Source organism: Thamnophis sirtalis, unplaced genomic scaffold, assembly GCF_051295495.1.
Source record: "Thamnophis sirtalis isolate CommonGarterSnake01/CBP01778 unplaced genomic scaffold, rThaSir2_p1.2 scaffold_4, whole genome shotgun sequence".
NCBI classification, from domain to species: Eukaryota; Metazoa; Chordata; class Lepidosauria; order Squamata; family Natricidae; genus Thamnophis; species Thamnophis sirtalis.
In genome coordinates this window covers 139365188-139386100 of record NW_028261384.1, presented here as the reverse complement: position 1 = coordinate 139386100, position 20913 = coordinate 139365188, and the positions used below count along the sequence as shown (strand labels likewise).

Sequence of the window (20913 nt, the reverse complement as noted above, 5' to 3'; positions counted from 1 at the left end):
GATTCGAACCCAGGGCCGGGAAAGAAGAAGGACGGGATCGGCCTACCTTGCAAACAGGGTTTTTCCCCCCCACCTCGCCTTGGCGCGAAGAAGAAGAAGAAGCCGCCGCCGGGAAGAGGGGGAAGAGCCGCCCCGCTGGAAACCGAAACCGGAGCCCGACACAAAAAGGCCGAGAAGCGACCTCCGGGGACGCGGAGGAAGAACTACAAGGAGTCGGGAGGCCAAGGGGAGTCGGGGAAAGGAGGCCTCTGAGCATGGGCAGAGCGCCCGAGGATCTCCCCCTCCTCCCCCCCCCCCTCAGTGGCAAGGGAAAGGCCGTTGGCGAGGATGGATGGATGTGGATGGATGTGGATGGATGGATGGATAGCAGCGACGCACGAGGAGGAGGCGAAGATAGAAAAGGACAGGAAAGGAAGATTTTAAAAAAAAGGAAAGGAGAGGAAGATAGGGAAAGGAAAAGAAAGGAAGATAGAAAAGGACAGGAAAGGAAGATAAAAAGGGAAGGGAAGAGACAGAAAGGAAGATTTTAAAAAAGGAAAGAAGAGAAAGATAGAAAAGGACAGGAAAGGAAGATTAAAAAAAAGGAAAGGAGAGGAAGATAGAGAAAGGAAAAGAAAGGAAGATAGAAAAGGACAGGAAAGGAAGATTTTTTAAAAAAAGGAAAGGAGAGGAAGATAGAAAAAGGGAAGGAAGATAGAAAAAGGGAAGAGAAGAGAAGGAAAGGAAGATAGAAAAGGACAGGAAAGGAAGTTTTTTTTTTAAAAAAGGAAAGGAGAGGAAGATAGGGAAAGGAAAAGAAAGGAAGATAGAAAAGGACAGGAAAGGAAGATTTTTTTAAAAAAGGAAAGGAGAGGAAGATAGAAAAAGGGAAGGAAGATAGAAAAAGGGAAGGGAAGAGAAGGAAAGGAAGATAGAAAAGGACAAGAAAGGAAGATTTTTAAAAAAGGGAAGGGAAGAGAAGGAAAGGAAGATAGAAAAGGACAGGAAAGGAAGATTTTTTTAAAAAAGGAAAGGAGAGGAAGATAAAGGAAAAGAAAGGTAGATAGAAAAAGGATAGGAAAGGAAGATAGAAAAAGGGAAGGAAGATAGGAAAAGGGAAGGAAGATAGGAAAAGGAAAGGAAGATTTTAAAAAAAGGGAAGAGAAGGAAAGGAAGATTTTTTTAAAAAAGGAAAGGAGAGGAAGATAAAGGAAAAGAAAGGAAGATAGAAAAGGACAGGAAAGGAAGGTAGAAAAAGGGAAGGAAGATAGAAAAAGGGAAGGAAGATAGAAAAAGGGAAGGAAGATAGAAAAAAGGGAGAAGGGAAGAGAAGGACGATAGAAAAGGATAGGAAAGGAAAATTTAAAAAAAAGAAAGGAGAGGAAGATAAAGGAAAAGAAAGGAAGATAGGGGGACACGGGGTGTGGGGCGTGTGTGGGAATGCCACTTTCCAAAAGCCCTCACCTCCACCTGAGGGGAAAGACGATAGGAAAAGGAAAGGAAGATTTTAAAAAAGGGAAGAGAAGAGAAGGAAAGGAAGATAGAAAAAGGGAAGGAAGATTATAAAAAGGGGAGAAGGGAAGAGAAGGAAAGGAAGATAGAAAAAGACTGGAAAGGAACATTTAAAAAAAAGGAAAGGGGAGGAAGATAGGGAAAGGAAAAGAAAGGAAGATAGAAAGGGACAGGAAAGGAAGATTTTTAAAAAAGGGAAGAGGAGAGAAGGAAAGGAAGATAGAAAAGGACAGGAAAGGAAGATTGTTTTTAAAAAGGAAAGGAGAGGAAGATAAAGGAAAAGAAAGGAAGATAGAAAAAGGACAGGAAAGGAAGATAGAAAAAGGGAAGGAAGATAGAAAAAGGGAAGGAAGATAGGAAAAGGAAAGGAAGATTTTTAAAAAGGGGGGGAAGAGGCGAGAAGGAAAGGAAGATAGAAAAGGACAAGAAAGGAAGATTTAAAAAAAGGAAAGGAGAGGAAGATAAAGGAAAAGAAAGGAAGATAGAAAAGGACGGGAAAGGAAGATTTTAAAAAAAGGGAAGAGGAGAGAGGGAAAGGAAGATGGAAAAGGACAGGAAAGGAAGATTTTTTTTAAAAAAGGAAAGGAGAGGAAGATAGAAAAAGGGAAGAGGAGAGAAGGAAAGAAAGATAGAAAAGGACAGGAAAGGAAGATTTTTTTTAAAAAGGAAAGGAGAGGAAGATAAAGGAAAAGAAAGGAAGATAGAAAAGGACAGGAAAGGAAGATAGAAAAAGGGAAGGAAGATAGAAAAAGGGAAGGAAGATAGAAAAAAGGGAGAATGGAAGAGAAGGAAAGGACGATAGAAAAGGATAGGAAAGGAGAATTTAAAAAAAAGAAAGGAGAGGAAGATAAAGGAAAAGAAAAGATAGAAAAGGACAGGAAAGGAAGATAGAAAAAGGGAAGGAAGATAGAAAAAAGGGAGAAGGGAAGAGACGGAAAGGAAGTTAGAAAAGGACAGGAAAGGAAGATTAAAAAAGGAAAGGAGAGAAAGATAGAAAAAGGAAAAGAAAGGAAGATAGGGGGACACGGGGTGGGAGGCGTGTGTGGGAATGCCACTTTCCAAAGGCCGGGCCCCTCACCTCCACCTGAGGGGAAAGAGGAAAAGGAAAGGAAGATTTAAAAAGGGGGGAAGAGAAGAGAAGGAAAGGAAGATAGAAAAGGACAGGAAAGGAAGATTTTAAAAAAGGAAAGGAGGGGAAGATAAAGGAAAAGGACGGAAGATAGAAAAGGACAGGAAAGGAAGATTTTTTTTAAAAAGGAAAGGAGAGGAAGATAAAGGAAAAGAAAGGAAGATAGAAAAAGGGAAGGAAGATAAAAAAGGGGGAAGGGAAGAGATGGAAAGGAAGATAGAAAAGGACGGGAAAGGAAGACAAAGAAGGAAAGGGAAGGAAGATAGAAAAAGGGAAGGAAGATAGAAAAAAGGGGGAAGAGAAGGAAAGGAAGATAGAAAAGGACAGGAAAGGAAGATTTTAAAAAAGGAAAGGAGAGGAAGGAAAAGGAAGAAAGAAAAAGGACAGGAAACGAAGATTTTTTTTAAAAAGGAAAGGAGAGGAAGATAGAAAAAGGGAAGGAAGATAGAAAAAAGGGGGAAGGGAAGAGATGGAAAGGAAGATAGAAAAGGACAGGAAAGGAAGACAGAAGAAGGAAAGGGAAGGAAGATAGAAAAAGGGAAGGGAAGAGACGGAAAGATTTTTAAAAAGGAAAGGAAAGGAAGATTTTAAAAAAGGAAAGAAGAGAAAGAGAGAAAGGAAAAGAAAGGAAGATAGAAAAGGACAGGAAAGGAAGGTAGAAAAAGGGAAGAGAAGGAAAGGAAAATAGAAAAAGACAGGAAAGGAAGACAGAAAAAGGGAAGGGAAGGAAGATAGAAAAAGGGAAGGGAAGAGACGGAAAGGAAGATTTTAAAAAAGGAAAGGAGAAAGATAGAAAAGGAAAGGAGAAAGATAGAAAAGGAAAGGAAAGAAAGATAGAAAAGGACAGAAAGGAAGATTTTAAAAAAGGAAAGGAGAGGAAGATAGAGAAAGGAAAAGAAAGGAAAATAGAAAAAGACAGGAAAGGAAGACAGATAAAGGGAAGAGAAGGGAAGGAAGATAGAAAAGGACAAGAAAGGAAGATTTTAAAAAAGGAAAGGAGGGAAAGATAGAAGAAGGAAAAGGAAGATAGAAAAGGACAGGAAAGGATAAAAAAGGAAAGGAAACAAAGATAGAAAAAAGGAAGAAGGAGGAAAGGAAAGATAGAAAAAGTAAAGGAATACAAAGGAAAAGAAATGGAGAGAAAGAAAAGAACGAAGGGTGGGAGGAAGAAAAAAGGAAGGAACGAAAGGAGGGGAAATAGAAATGAAGGAGAAGAGGAACGAAAGGAGAGGTAGGAATGAATGAAAGAAATGAAATACAAAAGCAAGAAAAGAACACAGAAAGGGAGGAAGGGAGGGGGAAAAAGGAAGGAAAGAGGAGGGGAGGGGAGGAAGGGGTGGGGCGAGGCCTGAACGGAACGTGGGAATGTGAAAGTGAAATCGACTTCGCGGCCAGCCGAAAGCGAGTCTTCTTCTCCCGCGGACACCATGGCCAAATCCTGCACCTCCAACTTCCGTGTCGGCAAAGAGACGCGCGAGAAGGTTCGGGGGGAAAGATCCGCAGAACGTGTGAACGTGTGAACGGGGGTGGGCGGGAGATACGAGTTGCAAAAAAAAAAAAATCAGGGAAAGAAATGGGTGGGGGAGGGGGTATCTCCCCCCCCTCTTTATTTTTAACCTCGCCTGCCTCTGAGCATGGGCAGAGCGCCCTTCTTCCCTTTCCCAGTTTGCTAGCTAGGTCGAAAAAAGTTGATTTTTTAAGGGTTCGAATCGCGGTGGGGGAAAAAACTCTGCACAGGCTCAGAGGCCTGGAGGGGGGAGGGAAAAAACACCAAGAGGAGAAAATAAATAACATTTGGGTTTTGTTTTGACATTGCAACAAAACTTGCTACTTGTTTGTGTCTTTTAAAAAAGAGGGGATTGATTTTTGTTGATTCAGGTGTGGATTTCCTAAGGGAGTTTGCCAACTTTTGAAAAAGTTGGGGAAAAAGGAGGAGGAAAAGTTCAACCAATCGGGGGAAACTTTAAATCAGTTTCTCTCCCCCCCCTTCCCCAACTTGGGGCCAAGTGGACTTCAACTCCCAGAACCCCCCAGCCAGCCTAAAGGGAATTCTGGGAGTTGAAGTCCACAGGGCTTCAAACAGGCCAAAGTTTGGGGGGAACGCTGAATATGATTTCCCTTGGGAACGAAGGATCGGAGAAACATTTGATTGAAAACATTTAAATCGAATCTCCTAGCTGGGAAGGGGGGGAAAAAAGCGCTTTTCAAATTCTTGGGTTTTATCCAGAATCGATTCCTTCCGCCCTGACTTCATTCTCTGAAAATAAACCAACTGAGAATTGCAAAGTCAGAGTGACATGCCAACGCTGCTTATAAAATCTTCCCTTCCTTTCTTTTTCAATGCCCGGCCACGCCAAGCAATTTCCCCGAAAGAGCCATCGATTAAATTTAAACATGTTTTGCAAGGCAACTTTTTTTTTTTTTTTTGCAATTTGCAAATTTTTAGCCTGTACTTTTGGGGGAATCGAAAAACAAATCTTTCCGGGGCTGTTTAAAAGGGGATTTCCGTCGTTAAGTCTCGAGGTTTCAATATGTCTTCCCCAGAAAGCGGTTATTGCTAGAGTCAAAACGTAGGAGGGAAAAAGATTAGCTTGTTCAGGGTTGAGTTTGCAATTTGGGGAGGTTTTAAAGATATTTTTTTCTGTTTCTGTGGGAGATTTTCTTAATTAAAAAACCAAACCTCAGTATGAAGAAAATAGATTTTTACAGTATAAGAAGTATACTGAAGTCTGTTCACTTCTGCTAATTATCTATCTATATCTATCTCTATCTCTATCTCTATCTCTATCTCTATCTATCTATCTATCTATCTATCTATCTATCTATCTATCTATCTATCTATCATCTATCTATCTTTATCTTCTATTTATTTAACTTCTATCTATCTACCTACCTACCTATTTATCTTCTATCTATTTATTATCTGTCTTTATCTATCTTCTATTTATCTTCTATCTATCTATCTTCTATCTATCATCTATCGTCTTTGTCTATCTTCTATCATCTATCTATCTTCTATCTATCTTTATCTTCTATTTATCTTCTATCTATCTATTTATCTATCTATCTATCTATCTATCTATCTATCTATCTATCTTCTATTTATCATCTATCTACCTACCGATATATTTATCTTCTATCTGTCTGTCTGTCTGCCTGCCTTGCCTGCCTGCCTACCTCTATCTATCTATCTATCTATCTATCTATCTATCTATCTATCTATCTATCTATCTATCTATCTATCTATCTATCTATCTATATCTTCTATCTATCTATCTTTATCTTCTATTTATCTTCTATCTACCTACCTACCTATTTATCTTTATCTATCTTACATTTATCATCTATCTATCTATCTATCTATCTATCTATCTATCTATCTATCTATCTATCTATCTATCTATCCATCTATCTATCTATCTATCTATCTTCTATCTTTATCTTCTATCTATCTACCTACCTATTTATCTTTATCTATCTTACATTTATCATCTATCTATCTATCTTCTATCTTTATCTTCTATTTATCTTCTATCTATCTACCTACCTATTTATCTATTTATCTATCTTACATTTATCATCTATCTATCTATCTATCTATCTATCTATCTATCTATCTATCTATCTATCTATCTTCTATCTCTACCTACCGATTATCTATTTATCTTCTGTCTGTCTGTCTGCCTGCCTGCCTGCCTGCCTGCCTGCCTGCCTGCCTGCCTGCCTACCTACCTACCTACCTACCTACCTACCTACCTACCTACCTAATGGCTGTGTGTGTGTGTGAGTGTCCGTGTGTGTGTGTGTCCCAGCATAACTCTGGAACGCCTGGGGCAATTTCAACCAAACTTGGTACACAGATGACTTACTCTCTGGAAACAAAACTGTGGGGGGTAAGACACCCCTAATGCCCCTCGGGGTGTGTGTTCTGTTAAGATACAGCCTGTTGTGCCTTCAAATGGCTTCTACTGTACTGCCTTAAAATGGCTTCTTTTGTATAGTGCAGTGGAGTTGCCCTGGTAACGGCTTCACAGTACTCCACCAGGGGGCTCCCTCTGGTAAGGGGGAAAATCCAACATTAGAAATTACGTTTGGTCCGGACATTTTCCCCCTATAAATAAATACACAGGCAACAGAATAAGCTAATACAGAATAAGCATCAGGGGTATCACGAAAGCCAAACGGCATCCTTTTCAATCCTATACCGACAGTCCCCGACTTAGGACCACAGTGGAGGATTCACGTTGCTAAATGAAACATTGGTTAAGTGACTTTTAGCCGCTGTTGTTAAATGAATCCTTGCAATCCTTAAGTGAGTCACACAGTCATTAAGTGAATCCAGTGTCTCCGTTGACTTTGCTGGTCGGACGGTCACAAAAGCGGTACACGCGACCCAGGGACACTGCGCCCGTCACAAATTTGAGTCGGTTGCCCAGCATCCGAATTTGGATCACGTGATCACGGGGATGCATGAAAAAAATGGTCGTCATCCACTTTTTTTCAGTGCTGTCGTAACTTTGGGGCGGTCACTAAACACAACTTAGTTAGTTGAGGGCTACCAGTATTATGATGCCAGAGGTTGGTGTATGTTACGGAGGCTTTTGGCTCTGAGAAGTAATGTGGCTATCTCACAAATACCCTTTAGGGGATCTGGCATGGAGCAAGGGGGTTGGCCTAGATGACCTCAAAGATCCCTTCCAAGTATGAGTTTTGCCTAGTCACCAAATGTTCTTGGTGGGCCTATATAAATCAGTAGGATTATACAGCCATAAACCTAGTTTTATTTATATATAAATAAATAAAGTGCAGTGTGCAGCAGCTGCCAAAAAAGCCAACACAGTTCTAGGCTGCATCAACAGAGGGAGAGAATCAAGATCAGGTGAAGTGTTAAAACCACTTTATAATGCCTTGGTAAGGCCACACTTGGAATACGGCATTCAGTTTTGGTCGCCACGATGTAGAAAAGATGTGGAGACTCTGGAAAGAGTGCAGAGAAGAGCAACAAAGAGGATGAGGGGACTGGAGGCTAAAACATAGGAAGAACGGTTGCAGGAACTGGGGCATGTCTAGTTGAATGAAAAGAAGGACCAGGGGAGACATGATAGCAGTCTTCCAATATCTCAGGGGTTGCCACAAAGAAGAGGGAGTCAAACTATTCTCCAAGGCACCTGAGGGCAGAACAAGGAGCAATGGGTGGAAACTAATCAAGGAGAGAAGCAACTTAGAACTGAGAAGAAATTTCCTGACAGTGAGAACAATTAATCAGTGGAACAGAATTTGCCTCCAGAAGTTGTGAATGCCCCAACACTGGAAGTCTTTAAGAAGATGTTGGATAGCCATTTGTCTGGGACGGTATAAGGTTTCCTGCCTAGGCAGGGGGTTGGACTAGAAGACCTCCAAGGTCCCTTCCAACTCTGCTATTGTATATATATATAAATATTGTATATATATAAACCATATATTATGTTTTTGCTATGATGCTGTCCTGATATCTTCAGTCAATCAGTGATACTTTTTTTGCTGAAAAAAACATTAGAATTATTCTGGATTTCTCCCCCTTCCAAAAACTCTTTTTTTTTTTTTTTGCATTTGGGGAAGGAATGAGATTTTTTTTCCACATGATCTGCAATCTTTCTGTGCTGCTCTAATCCACTGGTTACAATCGGTCTCATAATTTCCTTTTCTTTCTTTAGATGGCTCTTTTCAGAGAATCGCTTTTGAAAGAGGTAAGTTTCTACTACGTAACAAATGTTCAATAAATATTGGATATTTTCCCCCTTCCCAGGTAACTAATTCCTCCCTCCTTCCTTCTTTTGCTCCCTTCCTTTTTCTTCCTTCTTTCCTCTTCTGTTCCTTTCCTTCCTTCCCTTTTTTCTTTCTTTCTTACCTTCCTTCTTTCCCTTCTTCATTCCTCTTCTGTTCCTTTCCTCCCTCCTTCTCTTTTCTTTCCTTCCTTTTCTGTTCCCTTCCTTCTTTCCTTCCCTTTTTTTTCTTTCCTTCCCTTTTCCTTCTCCTTCTGTTTCCTTCCTTTTCTCTCTCCCTCTTTCTTTCTTTTTTTCTTTCCTCTCTTTTTATTTCCCTGCAGGGTGAAGAATTCCTTTGCACATTTTTACCTTCCAAAATATTTCAGTTGGATAAGTTTCTTAAGGTAAGTGAATATCTGAAACCAAAGATTTATTGGCAGGGCATCTCTGCGTGTGTGTTTTCTTTAACAGCGTAACTCCTTCTCCACCCATCTAGGAAAATTCACTAAACGTGCAAGATTTGACCACTCTTAAAGCTCCTTTGGAGATCCCTATTCCAGACCCCCCACCCAAAGAAGACGAGGTGAGTTATGGGGGTAGTTCTCTCCTTAGCTTCCCCCCCCCCAATTTAATGTAACTTTTAAGAGGTGGGAAATGTTATTTATGCATCGATATATTTTATTCCTTGCAGATGGATACAGAAAAAGAGGAGAAGGAAGGTAAGGATGAGGAAGCGAGGGAGGCAGGAAGGAAAGGGGGGAGGATAGAAGAAAGGGAGAAAGGAAAAAAGAAAAAATAAAGAGGAAGGAAAGAGAAAGAAAGAAGGAAGGAAAGAGAAAGGGAGGAAGGAAAAAAAGCAACAGGAAGGAAAGAAGGAAAGAGAAAGGGAAGGAAGGAAAGAGAAAGGGGGGAAGGAAAAAAGAAAGCAACAGGAAGGAAAGATAAAGGGAAGGAAGGAAAGAGAAAGGGGGAGAGAAGAAGGAAAGGAGGAAGGAAGGGTGGAAGGAAAGAAAAAAGAAAGAAATAGGAAGGAAAGAAGAAAAGAGAAAGGGGAGGAAGGAAAGAGAAAGGGGGAAGGAAAAAAGGAAGGGTGGAAGGAAGAAAGGGAGGAAGGAAGGAAGAAGGAAAGAATGGGAGGGAAGAAAAAGGAAGGAAAGAAGGAAAGAGAAATGGGGAGGGAAGAAGGAAAGGAGGAAGGGTGGAAGGAAGGAAAGAGAAAGGAAGGCAAGAGAAAGGGGGAAGGAAGAAAGGAAGAGTGGAAGGAAAGAAGAAAGGGAGGAAGGAAAAAAGAAGAAAGAAAGAAGGAAAGAATAGGGAAGAAAAAGGAAGGAAAGAAGGAAAGAGAAAGGGGGAGGGAAGAGGGAAAGGAGGAAGGGTGGAAGGAAGGAAAGAGAAAGGAAGGCAAGAGAAAGGGGGAAGGAAGAAAGGAAGAGTGGAAGGAAAGAAGAAAGGGAGGAAGGAAAAAAGAAGAAAGAAAGAAGGAAAGAATAGGGAAGAAAAAGGAAGGAAAGAAGGAAAGAGAAAGGGGGAGGGAGGAGGGAAAGGAGGAAGGGTGGAAGGAAAGAAAGATGAAGGAAGGAAAGAAAGAACCAAGGAAAGAAGAAGAGGAGGGAGGGAGAAATAGTGGAAGGAAAGAAGGGAAGGAGAGGGGAAGGAAAGAGAAAAAGAAAGAAAGAAAAGAGAAAGGAAGAATGGATTTTAAGGTATTTCCCAGCATTTGATGGACTTAATTTCTCTTCTCCTCCGATTCCCAGCTCCAAAATGTGGTTATCTTAAAGGAAACGAAGTTCTCATTTCACTTCTGAATCGCGTGAAACCTGAAGTTCGCGAGTTTAAAGAAAAATGCATTTTGGTAAGTGGGCCGAACGGGGGTCTCCTCCCTCCCCCAGTTCCGATTGGCCAGGAGTTCCCTCGCGGTTGTGCATCGGCTGAACAACGAAGGGGATTTGCGCGTGTGCCCCCCCTGCAAAATCACTTCCATCTTCCCTTCTTCCTGATTCCCGCCGTTAGGTCACGACCTGGATCCAGTTCATGATCCCCAAAATTGAGGATGGCAACGACTTCGGGGTGGCGGTTCAGGTAACCAGAATCGGGGGCGGGAGGGGAGGAATGGGGACTTTCTCCGTCCCCGCCAAATTTTTATTTCCCTGGCTGTGGGAATCTCCTGGCTGGCGCACCTCAACCGTTTCCTTCCTGTGCAGGAGAAAGTGCTGGAACGTATCACGGCGTTGAAGACCAAGGCTGAAGCTTTCCAAACCACCATCGCTAAGTACGTAGTCCCGAAGGGCCGGCGCGGAAAGCAGAGATCCCTGTGGGATCTGGGTTCCAGGGTAGCGGGAATTGTCCGCTGTGCTTGGGCGCTGTTCGCTCCTGTTGGTGTTCCTGCGCCCCAAAACTTTGACCAAACTTCATGGGGGTCCTTTCTCACCTTCGTAGCGTCATGCATGTCAGAATCTGTGCTTCTTGGGGTACATCATAGACAGTGCTTCCTTATTAACTGTGCGCGCAAGCATCCTGGGTAATCTTTCCCTTAGCCAAGGTGCTGGCCGCCGGAGAATCAAATCAGAGGACGGGGCGTGGGAGTCAGGGTCAGCGTCAAAGCAACCTGAGAGCGTGCGGGGAGGTGGGGAGAAGCCTGGGCCGTCCGTCAGCCCTCTGATGGACAGTCAACAGCTCCCAGGTCTGGAGGTGGCTGATGAGGAAGAGGAAGAACAGCTGGGTCCAGTGTCTAATGCACAGAAGGCAGAGGAGAGGAGAACAGTGGAAATCTATGGGCCGGTCCTTGGGACAGCTGCTAGTGAAGCAGAAAAGACAAAGAGAGGAGAAAAATAAGAATAAGCATTACTGATAGAAGATAATATTTGTAGCTCAGGGTTGAATCGTCAGGTTCTTCGGTGCTCTATGAGGTTGGTTGCCTTCTTGTAGACATTTCTTCACCCAGCTAGGTAACATCAGCAGTGTTAGCGGGAGTGGGAATGGTGGAGGAGGAAAGGAAAGGAATGTGGGGGGGAGGAGGAAATGAAGTAGAAGAAAGAAGAGGAGGAGAAAGATGAAAGAGAAGGAGGAGGAAGAGATTAAAGTGGAGGAGGAAGAGGAGGAGTCCTTCGTGCTCTCTGAGTGGTTTTCGTGCAGACCTTTCATTACCAAACTAGGTAACATCATCAGTGCACCCACCCCACCCCACACGGAAAAGGCATTGTTAGGTAAATTTCGGCGCTCTGGAGCCGTGACACAATCAATAAAGCTAAAAAAACAAACAAAATGAGAGGGACACAAATTGATGTTGAAATCAGAAGATGAGGATTGAATCCATCTGGAAACAGCGACAGGGAAGTGATTCTGGAATTCTAGTACACGTCGAACGGTGTGGTGGCCTAGAGGTGGCGCTCTCGCCTCACCATCAGGAGGCTCTGGGTTCGATCCTCGGTAGAGGCAGATATTTCTCTCTCTCTCTGGGCAGGATGAGAATTTGTCTGCTGAAGATAACTCCTCATTGGCGACAGGGCGGGCATCCGGCCAGTAAATGCTCGGCTCCATTCCCTTGTCCAAATTCCACCCCGCAAGGGATTATGGGTCATTAAAAGAAGGCGATGATCCCTTTGTCCTTTTTCATCTAGGAGGGTCATGGCCGTATATTTTTATTTTCTGTGTAGGCACTAGTCCAGAGAAAGCTAGTTTGGTGTGTAGTTGGGAAACTGGGTGATTGTAAGTTCTAGCCTTGCTTTCTCGTTCTCGTAGATATTTTCTGGAGCGTGGAGATGCGGTCGCCAAGGCCTCCAAAGACACTCACGTGGTAAGCGACGCAGAGAGAAGATTGCAAATTATTTGACGTCTGTTGGGTGGCAGGTCTGATAGGAAAATTTGGGGTGTCCTTTTTTCTCTATCCCCTCCCAACTAAAGGCAGGGAGAAGACCTGGGGTGGACCGCCTAGCAGCCAATGGAGCTGGCAGCCAATTTGGACAGTGAGGAGGTTGGGGAGGAACATGGGCCAGTCCTGGAGTCTGGGAAAGGCTCTGATGAGGGCTCTGTGTAAGAGGCAGAGATGGGATCAGGGCCGTCCGACAGTTATCAGCTGCCTTCGGAGTCAGACATCAGTGAGGCAGAAGAACAGCTGGAGCCTGTTCCCAGTGTGCGTATACACAGAGCTGCTAGAGGAACAGCTAAAGAACAGGGGTCGACTTGAGAGTAAGGCCGCAGGTGGACGGTGAATGGCCCCTCCCAGAGGAAATAAAAGAGGAGCGACAGGGGAGTGGAGTTTGCAGGAGTTCGCTTCATTGGTTCGTGACTCTCCGAGACTCCTGGCCAAGTTGCGCAGAGATCGGCCTGGCGGCTCTCCAAGCCAGATGAGGTCTGTGACTGTAAAACCTCCCTTGAAAGAGTTTGCTGGATGTGAAGGAGCAGAATTCACAGCGAATTAATAAAAGGGTTTTTTTTTGTCGGGACCAGGAGTTTGTTTCAGCCTCTTGGGAAGCCTCGGTTAGAACAAGATCTTCCTTGAAGGCAAACTAGCTTCCCATGAGCCTTAATGCAAACTAAGAAGGCCAAAAACCGATTCCATATTGAATCAAGATCTCTGCAATTAGCTCATTGCAAAGTTTACACAATAACTCTTGGAAGAGATGCAATCCCTGTGATAATTACTCCTGTTGCCTCACACCGATTTTGAACGGCCCAGACTCCCTGGAGTCAGGCAGTGTACAAACTTAAATAATCACGACGACTTCAAGAATAATGCCGACGACTTCAAGAATAATGCCGACGACTTCTCTTGAAACTGGGTTCCTGCTTAACTGCTTCCCACCGGGATCTTTTAAATAAATCAAAAGACTGTGGAACCGGGAGGAATGTTAAGCTGTAAATCTTGATTTCCAAATCCGGCATCTGGATTCACATAACCCACGACATAAAGCCAGGCAAATGAAGTTGTGTCTAAAAATGTCCTGGACATCTAACTTGGTTGTGGGGTCTTTAACGCTCTGGAGACTTGGTGTCTTCCTTGCAGGCGTTTCTTAACCCAACTAGGTCACAGCATCAGTGCTAGGAAGGAGTGGGAGTGGAGGAAGAGAAAGGCAAAGAAGAGGAAGGCTGTGGGGTCCTTGATGTGCCTTCTTGAGCTTCGTTGTTTTCTTGTAGATGTTTCATTACAGAGTGTCCTTGACTTACGACCACAATTGGGCCCAACATTTTCTGTGGCTAAGTGAGACATGTGTTGATTCCCCCCCCCCCCAATTGGCGATCTTTCTTAACCACACTTCTTCATTGTTTCAGTTGCTTACAGGGTTGTAAAAGTGAATCTGGCTTTGTCAGGAGGTCCTAAAAAGTGACCACATGACCCCCCCGGGGGACAACCGCACTCGTCATAAATACGAGTCAATTGCCAAGCATCTGAATTTTGATTAGGCAACCAACGGGAATGCCGAAATGATCGTAAATGCGGAAAATGTTTCACTTTTTTTTTTTCAGTGTCCTTTCGAGCGGTCATTAAACAAGCTGTCATAAGTCAAGGAATACCTGCACTCAAGTAGGTCACATTCTCGGTGCTAACCACTTGCAATTTGCTTGCCTGCAGATGGATTACCGGTGTTTGGTTCACGAACGTGACGAAGCCATTTACCGAGAAATGCAGATCATGCTGCTTGATATTCGTGGATTTTATGTAAGCGAGCCAAAATTGTTTTTTTTTTTTAACTAGGGGAAGATTGAGAGGGCAGGAATAAAGGAATGAAGAAAATCAGAGAAGATAGAGAAGACAGGCTTAGGATACAGAAGGATCTTGACAAACTTGAACATTGGGCCCTATCTAATAAAATGAAATTCAAGGGTGAAAAGAGTCAGGTTCTACATTTAGGCAAGAAAAACGAAATGCACAGGTACAGTATAGGTGGTACCTTGCTCAATAGTAGTAACTGTGAGAGGGATCTTGGAGTCCTAGTGGACAACCATTTAAATAGGAGCCAGCCGTGTGCAGCAGCTGCCAAAAAAGCCAACACAGTTCTAGGCTGCATCAACAGAGGGAGAGAATCAAGATCGCGTGAAGTGTTAATACCACTTTACAAGGCCTTGGTAAGGCCACACTTGGAATACGGCATTCAGTTTTGGTCCCCACAATGTAGAAAAGATGCGGAGACTCTAGAAAGAGTGCAGAGAAGAGCAACAAAGAGGATTAGGGGACTGGAGGCTAAAACATAAGAAGAACGGTTGCAGGAACTGGGTATGAATGAAAAGAAGGACTAGGGGAGACATGATAGCAGTCTTCCAATATCTCAGGGGTTGCCCCAAAGAAGAGGGAGTCAAACTCTTCTCCAAGGCACCTGTGGGTAGAACAAGAAGCAATGGGTGGAAACTAATCAAGGAGAGAAGCAACTTAGAACTAAGGAGAAATTTCTATAATTAATCAGTGGAACAACTTGCCTCCAGAAGTTATGAATGCCCCAACCCTGGATGTTTTAAGAAGAGGTTGGATCTCCATTTGTCTGAAGTGGTGTAAGGTTTCCTGCCTAGGCAGGGGGTTGGACTAGAAGACCTTTAAGGTCCCTTCCAACTCTGTTATTCTATTCTATTCTTAATCCTTTCTCATTTCTCTCCGCCGCAGGCTGAGCTGTACCACATCCTAAGCAAAAACCTGGAGAAATTGACCAATCCAAAGGGCGAAGAGAAGCCGTCCATGTACTAACAGGGGAAAAAAACACATCGAAGGGCAAAGAGACGAGGGATCTTACGTAGGCTCTGATAGCACAATTGGCCAGAATCCCTGACTCTACCGTTCCTCATTGCAACTTTTTCTGCCTTTTTTGGGGGAGGGTGTCGGGCGAACATAAAAACACAAAGAGATCCGAGATGTTTAGAACCCAGAAGGAGGGAGATGTCTGGGGAAGAAGCAGAGAGGGTTACCAAATAAAATGTTTCGATCAGTTTGGTTTTGCCGTTCTGTATTTTCCTATTAGAGGTCCGTCAAACATCATCTAGGCCCCTAATGGCAAAACTATGGCATGTTTACCACAGGTGGCAAGCACAGCCCTCTGGGTGGGCACATGTGTCGGCCATCTAGTTTGGGGGTTTCCAGCACTCTGGTGCACGCCCATGCGTGCGCATTCCGGTTTTGGCACTTTTGGTTTTTATATCACTGATGTTGGCAAAGGTAGAAGGAAATCTTTCTCAACCAGGATTTTTTCTGCAATCCCTTTTTTTAAAAAGAGCTTTCATGGTAAGAATACACAACATCCATTATCAAGGCTACAATCAAAGCAATTGTTCTAATCAGGTTAATATAGATTATCCTTGACCGTGTTCAGTAGAACAATCAGTTGAGAGGGAAAAAAAGCGCTAACGGGGGAACCTGAAACAAGATTATTTTAAAATATACTGCCCTCTGAATTAAGGTGTCTGATGAATGTGTTGTCTCAAAAAAATAGCAAGATGAGGACCCGGATTGTTGTTGGGGGGCAATATGCTGACTCTAAACCGCTTAGAGAGGGCTGAAAGCCCTATGAAGCGGTATATAAGTCCAACTGCTATTGCTACAAGAGCCGAGGTGGCGCAGTGGTTAAATGCAGCACTGCAGGCTACTTCAGCTGACTGCAATTCTGCAGTTCGGCGGGTCAAATCTCACCGGCTCAGGGTTGACTCAGCCTTCCATCCTTCCGAGGTGGGTAAAATGAGGACCCGGATTGTTGTTGGGGGCAATATGCTGACTCTGTAAACCGCTTAGGGCTGAAAGCCCTATGAAGCGGTATATAAGTCTAACTATTGCTATTGCTATGTTCTAATTTATTTTCCCTTTAATACAGCCAAAGCTATTTTTGCCTTTGATCTTTCCTGATGAATATTAAAATAGAAATACTTATATATTTCCCTTCCACTAAGAACCACCGTAGTGGAAGCAACTCTCTGCGAGTAGTTTTAAGAATGGCAAAATAAGGAAGTAGCTTGTGGGTGGATTAAAACAATCCTTCCTCAAACATTAGGTAGCTGTTGGGATCTGTTAGGAAGTGACAGTGTCCATTTCTTGAAAGGATCAGCGGCTTTTTGACTAGCCCAATTCCCAATTCTTAAAAATGCTTTTTTTAAAAAGGTTGCACCCTGTAATAGTCTTGACCAATAAGACGCCAAAAGCAAAATGGGAATAGGGCGTTAAGGTTATAGAAACAGTCTTCCATTTCTGTTTTTTGAAAAATAACATTGTGCTTAGAAATCATACAAAAACCCATTCTAAAGGAGTGTTTTTCAGCCTGGTCAGCTCTGAAGATGGGTGGACTGCAACTCCCAGAATTCCCCAGCTAGCCATGCTGGGTGGGGGATTCTGGGAGTTGAAGTCCACCCATCTCAAAAGTTACCCAGGTTGGGAAAAAAAATACTGATTTAAATGAAATAGTGGAGAACTGGGAAGAAACAGTTCATAGGTGACTGAATTAAGCCATTTTTAAGCTTTGGGCCATATGTTAAATGCACTAGACATACATTAAATGTCTAAAAAGAGGGATTTAAATCTATTTTGTGGAAACTTCATTTAGGCCTAAAGCTCAACAGGTGCAGCTTTTCTAGCTATGACAACATGCTTTAGAAAGCTCCACCTGTTGGCATTTATAACCACAATTTGACACTTTGTAGGACTCTGGGTTGACTACAACTCCCATCATTTCAGAGCAGTGGTTGATGGGTTTGAGGGGGGGGATGTTTAGGGGCTATCAAACTCTATGGTTTTTGCCCAAGGAAGCCATTCTGGCAGGCTACTCTATGGTTCCGAAACGGCGGAAGGGACAGGAAGAGGAAACATCAGTACAGATAAGTACTTCAGGTACATGCAGTCCTTCTAGGTATTTTACCTCTATGATCGAGCCTCTTTCTGCAGGGGAAATCCCGAGTGCCAGAATCATAGAATCTCCATAGGCACATAGAGCGGACGTTTTCTCGTCGGCATTTGGGAGAGGAGGAAGGCGAGGGAGAGGTCAACTGAAGGCCGGAAATGACCGAAGGGAGACGATGTTGTGGCTTGTCACATGAACGTTAAGGGGGCGTCCGTTGAAAGAAAAAAAAACTTCCGGCCAATCAGAGCGCGGGGCCGAGCGCGCGCCCAATGAGCGCGAGAGAAAGACAAGCGGGCGGTCGCGGAAGCTGGGCTCTGATTGGATCTTTGCTTGACCAATCTGGAGGCGCTCAGTGAGACATTCGGCACTGGGCGGAGCTTGCCCGGCACCTGCGCAGGGACGGCGAAAGGGGGGTAAGTGTGCGCGGGACTACCGCACCCATCATCCTCGAGTGGGCTGTGGGTGATGGGCGTTGTAGTCTGTGACTACTGCGTGACTGGAGCAATTTAAAATCCGGACGGGGGAGTTCAGTGGATTGCTGGGACTTATATTATTATATTATTATTATATTATATTATATTATATTATATTATATTATATTATATTATATTATATTATATTATATTATATTATATTATATTATATTATATTATATTATAGTTTTATTATATTATATTATATTATAGTTTTATTATATTATATTTTACAATATATTTTTATTATATTGTATTATATCATATCATATCATATCATATTATATGTTATATTTATTATATTATGTTTTGTACTGTATTATATTTATATTACATGATATTATATGATTAATATGTTTATTCTATTGTATCATATTTATATTGTAGATTATATTAGTCCTTGATTTATGACCACCATTAAGCCCAACACTCATGTTGCTAAAGGAGACATTTGCTAAGTGAGTTTTGGCCCCATTTTACAATCTTTCTTGCTGCAATTGTTAAAGGAATCACTGCAGCTCTTAAGTTAGTAACCCAGTTGTTGTTGTTTTTAAATATATATTATTATTATTATTTTTTTAAATTATCCATTTAAATTATCCATTTAAATTATTATTTTTTAAATTATCCATCCAGAGTTGGTTCTGGGTATCGTTCATATTAATCCAATTCACAATCACAATATTAATAATCTCTTATCACATTTCTCAAACATAAGTAATCCTTATTATATCAAGATCCCGTGAACTGTTAATACCACTTTACAATGCCTTGGTAAGGCCACACTTGGAATCCTGCATTCAGTTTTGGTCTCCACGATGTAGAAAAGATGTGGAGACTCTGGAAAGAGTGCAGAGAAGAGCAACAAAGAGGATTAGGGGACTGGAGGCTAAAACATAAGAAGAACGGTTGCAGGAACTGGGTAGGTCTAGTTGAATGAAAAGAAGGACTAGGAGAGACATGATAGCAGCCTTCCAATATCTCAGGGGTTGCCCCAAAAAAGAGGGAGTCAAACTATTCTCCAAGGCACCCGAAGGCAGAACAAGAAGCAATGGGTGGAAACTAATCAAGGACAGAAGCAACTTAGAATTAAGGAGAAATTTCCTGACAGTGAGAACAATTAATCAATGGAACAGAAGTTGCCTCCAGAAGTTGTGAATGCCCCAACACTGGAAGTCTTTAAGAGGATGTTGGATAACCATTTTGTCTGAAACGGTATAGGGTTTCCTGCCTAGGCAGGGGGTTAGACTAGAAGACCTCCAAGGTCCCTTCCAACTCTGCTATTGTAAATAGTAAAATATTGTTCAAACATATATATTCAAAAACTGCCTTACTCCTCACCTTTATCTCTGCCTCCATCTCTATCTTTCTTGTTCCATCTAAACATTTCTCTATGACATATGAACAAGTTTAACTTAAGTTTCCATTGATATTGATCCAGTTAACGTTAACGTGGTTAATAATCTCTATCACATTTATCAAGTTTATCTAATTCCCATTATATGATGCATCTCCTCTTTGGTGATTCCATTCTTATCCCTTTTTCCATTTTAATCCAATTCACAACAACTGGCTTCCTCGTTGACGTTTCTTGCAAAACACTGCGACCCTCACAAATATGAGCCAGTTGCACAAAGGTCTGAATTTTGATCGCGTGACTGTGGGAAAGCTGAAGCAGTCGTAAGAGTGCAACACAGCGCATTTTTTCAGTGCTGTTGTAACTAGAACAACATTGCTATAAGTCAGGGACTAACTACGCTATGCTATGCTATGCTAATACAATACGCTATACACTAGATGTTATACGTTGTATACACTATATGATATGCTATATTATAGGGACGCGGTGGCTCGGATAAGACGCTGAGCTTGTCGATCAGAAGGGTTGGCAGTTCGGCGGTTCGAATCCCCAGTGCCACGTAACGGAGCGAGCTCCCGTCACTTGTCCCAGCTTCCGCCAACCTAGCCGTTCGAAAGCATGTAAAAAATGCAAGTAGGAAAATAGGAACCACCTTTGGTGGGAAGGGAACAGCGTTCCGTGCGCCTTCGGCGTTGAGTCATGCGGGCCACATGACCACGGAGACGTCTTCGGACAGCGCTGGCTCTTCAGCTTTGAAACGGAGATGAGCACCGCCCCCTAGAGTCGGGAACGACGAGCGGATATGTGCGAGGGGAGCCTTTACCTTACTATAGTAATCCTATATTATCTTCATCACACTGTCAGCCACATTGTCGAACTGGATTTAGCATTTTTGTTATATGTCATATAGCTCATATTATAATGTATTACATTTTAATTTTATATCACTGGATGTTCTCCTTGCAACCCCAGAGTCAGGTTTCCCCATTTGGATACCCCAAGGAGCCTGTGGAATTGGAAGAAGAGAGGAACCTCTGAAGAATTCAGGTGAGTCGGCCGCCGGGTCCTATCCAGCTGGGGCCAACTACAGCTCCTATCATTTGCAGCAGGAGTCAGCAACCTTAAACACTCAAAAGGGCCACAAAGGTCCTAACCGGAAGCCCCCTCTTCAATTGCGGAACTGACCGGAAGTCCGGTTCCTCCACCATAGAGTCTCCTCCTACCACGGCTTCCTTTTCCCTCTACCTGTCTTAACCAAAAGCCCTAACCCTATCAATTGTGGAGCCGACTGGTGACAGGGAGCTGCAACAGTGGGGATAAAAGAGCCACATGCGGCTCCGGAGCCGCAGGTTGCTGACTCCTGCTCTACAGCCATAGGGTCAATGGTTGGGAAGACTAGCACTTTGGGAAGTCAGAGGTTGAGGTGTTAGGATGGCCTCCCGAGGCCTTGTTTCTGGCCAAAGCAGCATCGCACCAAGTCATTTTTTGCTCGGCAGGATGGGCGAAGTGGAGATCTCGCCTCGTGCGTACGTCAAGATGTGCCTCCATGCGGCTCGGTACCCCCACGTGGCGGTGAACGGACTTCTCCTGGTTCCAAAGCGCCGGTCGACGGCTGGGGCCCCCGAATGCCTCTACATCACGGACTGCGTCCCCCTTTTCCACAGCAACCTGTCGCTCACCGTGATGCTGGAGGTGGCCCTTAACCAGGTTTGACTTTTCAACATCAGTGGAGTCCCGTCGGATGGGACCAAACCGCCATAACGCCCCCTTTGCCCTGCCCCAAACATCTCGTTAATAGGGACGCGGTGTCCTAGTGGCAAAGATGCTGAGCTTGTCGATCAGAAAGGTCGGCCGTTCGGCGGTTCGAACCCCCAGCGCCGTGTAACAGCGTGAGCTCCCATGACTTGTCCCA

The 20913-nt window shown here is 43.3% G+C and overlaps 3 protein-coding genes across 6 annotated transcripts in view; 2 read left to right on the top strand and 1 right to left on the bottom strand.

The window, feature by feature from the left end:
• Positions 1-17358, bottom strand: part of RNF31 (ring finger protein 31) — a 73347-nt gene extending 55989 nt beyond the window's left edge. For 2 of the 3 annotated variants that reach the window (XM_087714248.1, XM_087714249.1), the window contains exon 1: positions 17187-17358. In XM_087714248.1, coding sequence (XP_087570374.1) covers positions 17187-17256 — 70 coding nt within the window. In that variant the 5' untranslated portion in view covers positions 17257-17358. Of the gene's footprint in view, positions 1-46; positions 164-17186 lie in introns of those variants that run through there. The other variant, XM_087714250.1, reaches the window with a different exon arrangement.
• Positions 3963-15275, top strand: PSME2 (proteasome activator subunit 2). The gene is made up of 11 exons (XM_087714244.1): positions 3963-4101; positions 8314-8346; positions 8706-8768; positions 8861-8947; positions 9056-9083; positions 10119-10216; positions 10375-10443; positions 10566-10633; positions 12103-12157; positions 13934-14020; positions 14957-15275. The coding sequence occupies exons 1-11, from the start codon at positions 4048-4050 to the stop codon at positions 15035-15037; spliced, it is 723 nt and encodes a 240-aa protein (XP_087570370.1). The 5' UTR covers positions 3963-4047; the 3' UTR covers positions 15038-15275.
• A 31-nt stretch (positions 17359-17389) lies between the features above and the next one.
• Positions 17390-20913, top strand: part of EMC9 (ER membrane protein complex subunit 9) — a 9629-nt gene continuing 6105 nt past the window's right edge. The window contains exons 1-3 of one of the 2 annotated variants that reach the window (XM_087714247.1): positions 17390-17581; positions 19974-20048; positions 20498-20708. In XM_087714247.1, the coding sequence (XP_087570373.1) occupies positions 20499-20708 (210 nt within the window). In that variant the 5' untranslated portion in view covers positions 17390-17581; positions 19974-20048; position 20498. Of the gene's footprint in view, positions 17582-19073; positions 20049-20497; positions 20709-20913 lie in introns of those variants that run through there. The other variant, XM_087714246.1, reaches the window with a different exon arrangement.

Coding starts and splice junctions, on each gene's coding strand:
- PSME2 (XM_087714244.1), top strand. CDS start 4,048: ATGGCCAAATCCTGCACCTCCAACTTCCGTGTCGGCAAAGAGACGCGC. Junction 12,158..13,933: donor CCTCCAAAGACACTCACGTG/GTAAGCGACGCA, acceptor GCTTGCCTGCAG/ATGGATTACCGGTGTTTGGT. Junction 14,021..14,956: donor TTGATATTCGTGGATTTTAT/GTAAGCGAGCCA, acceptor TCTCCGCCGCAG/GCTGAGCTGTACCACATCCT.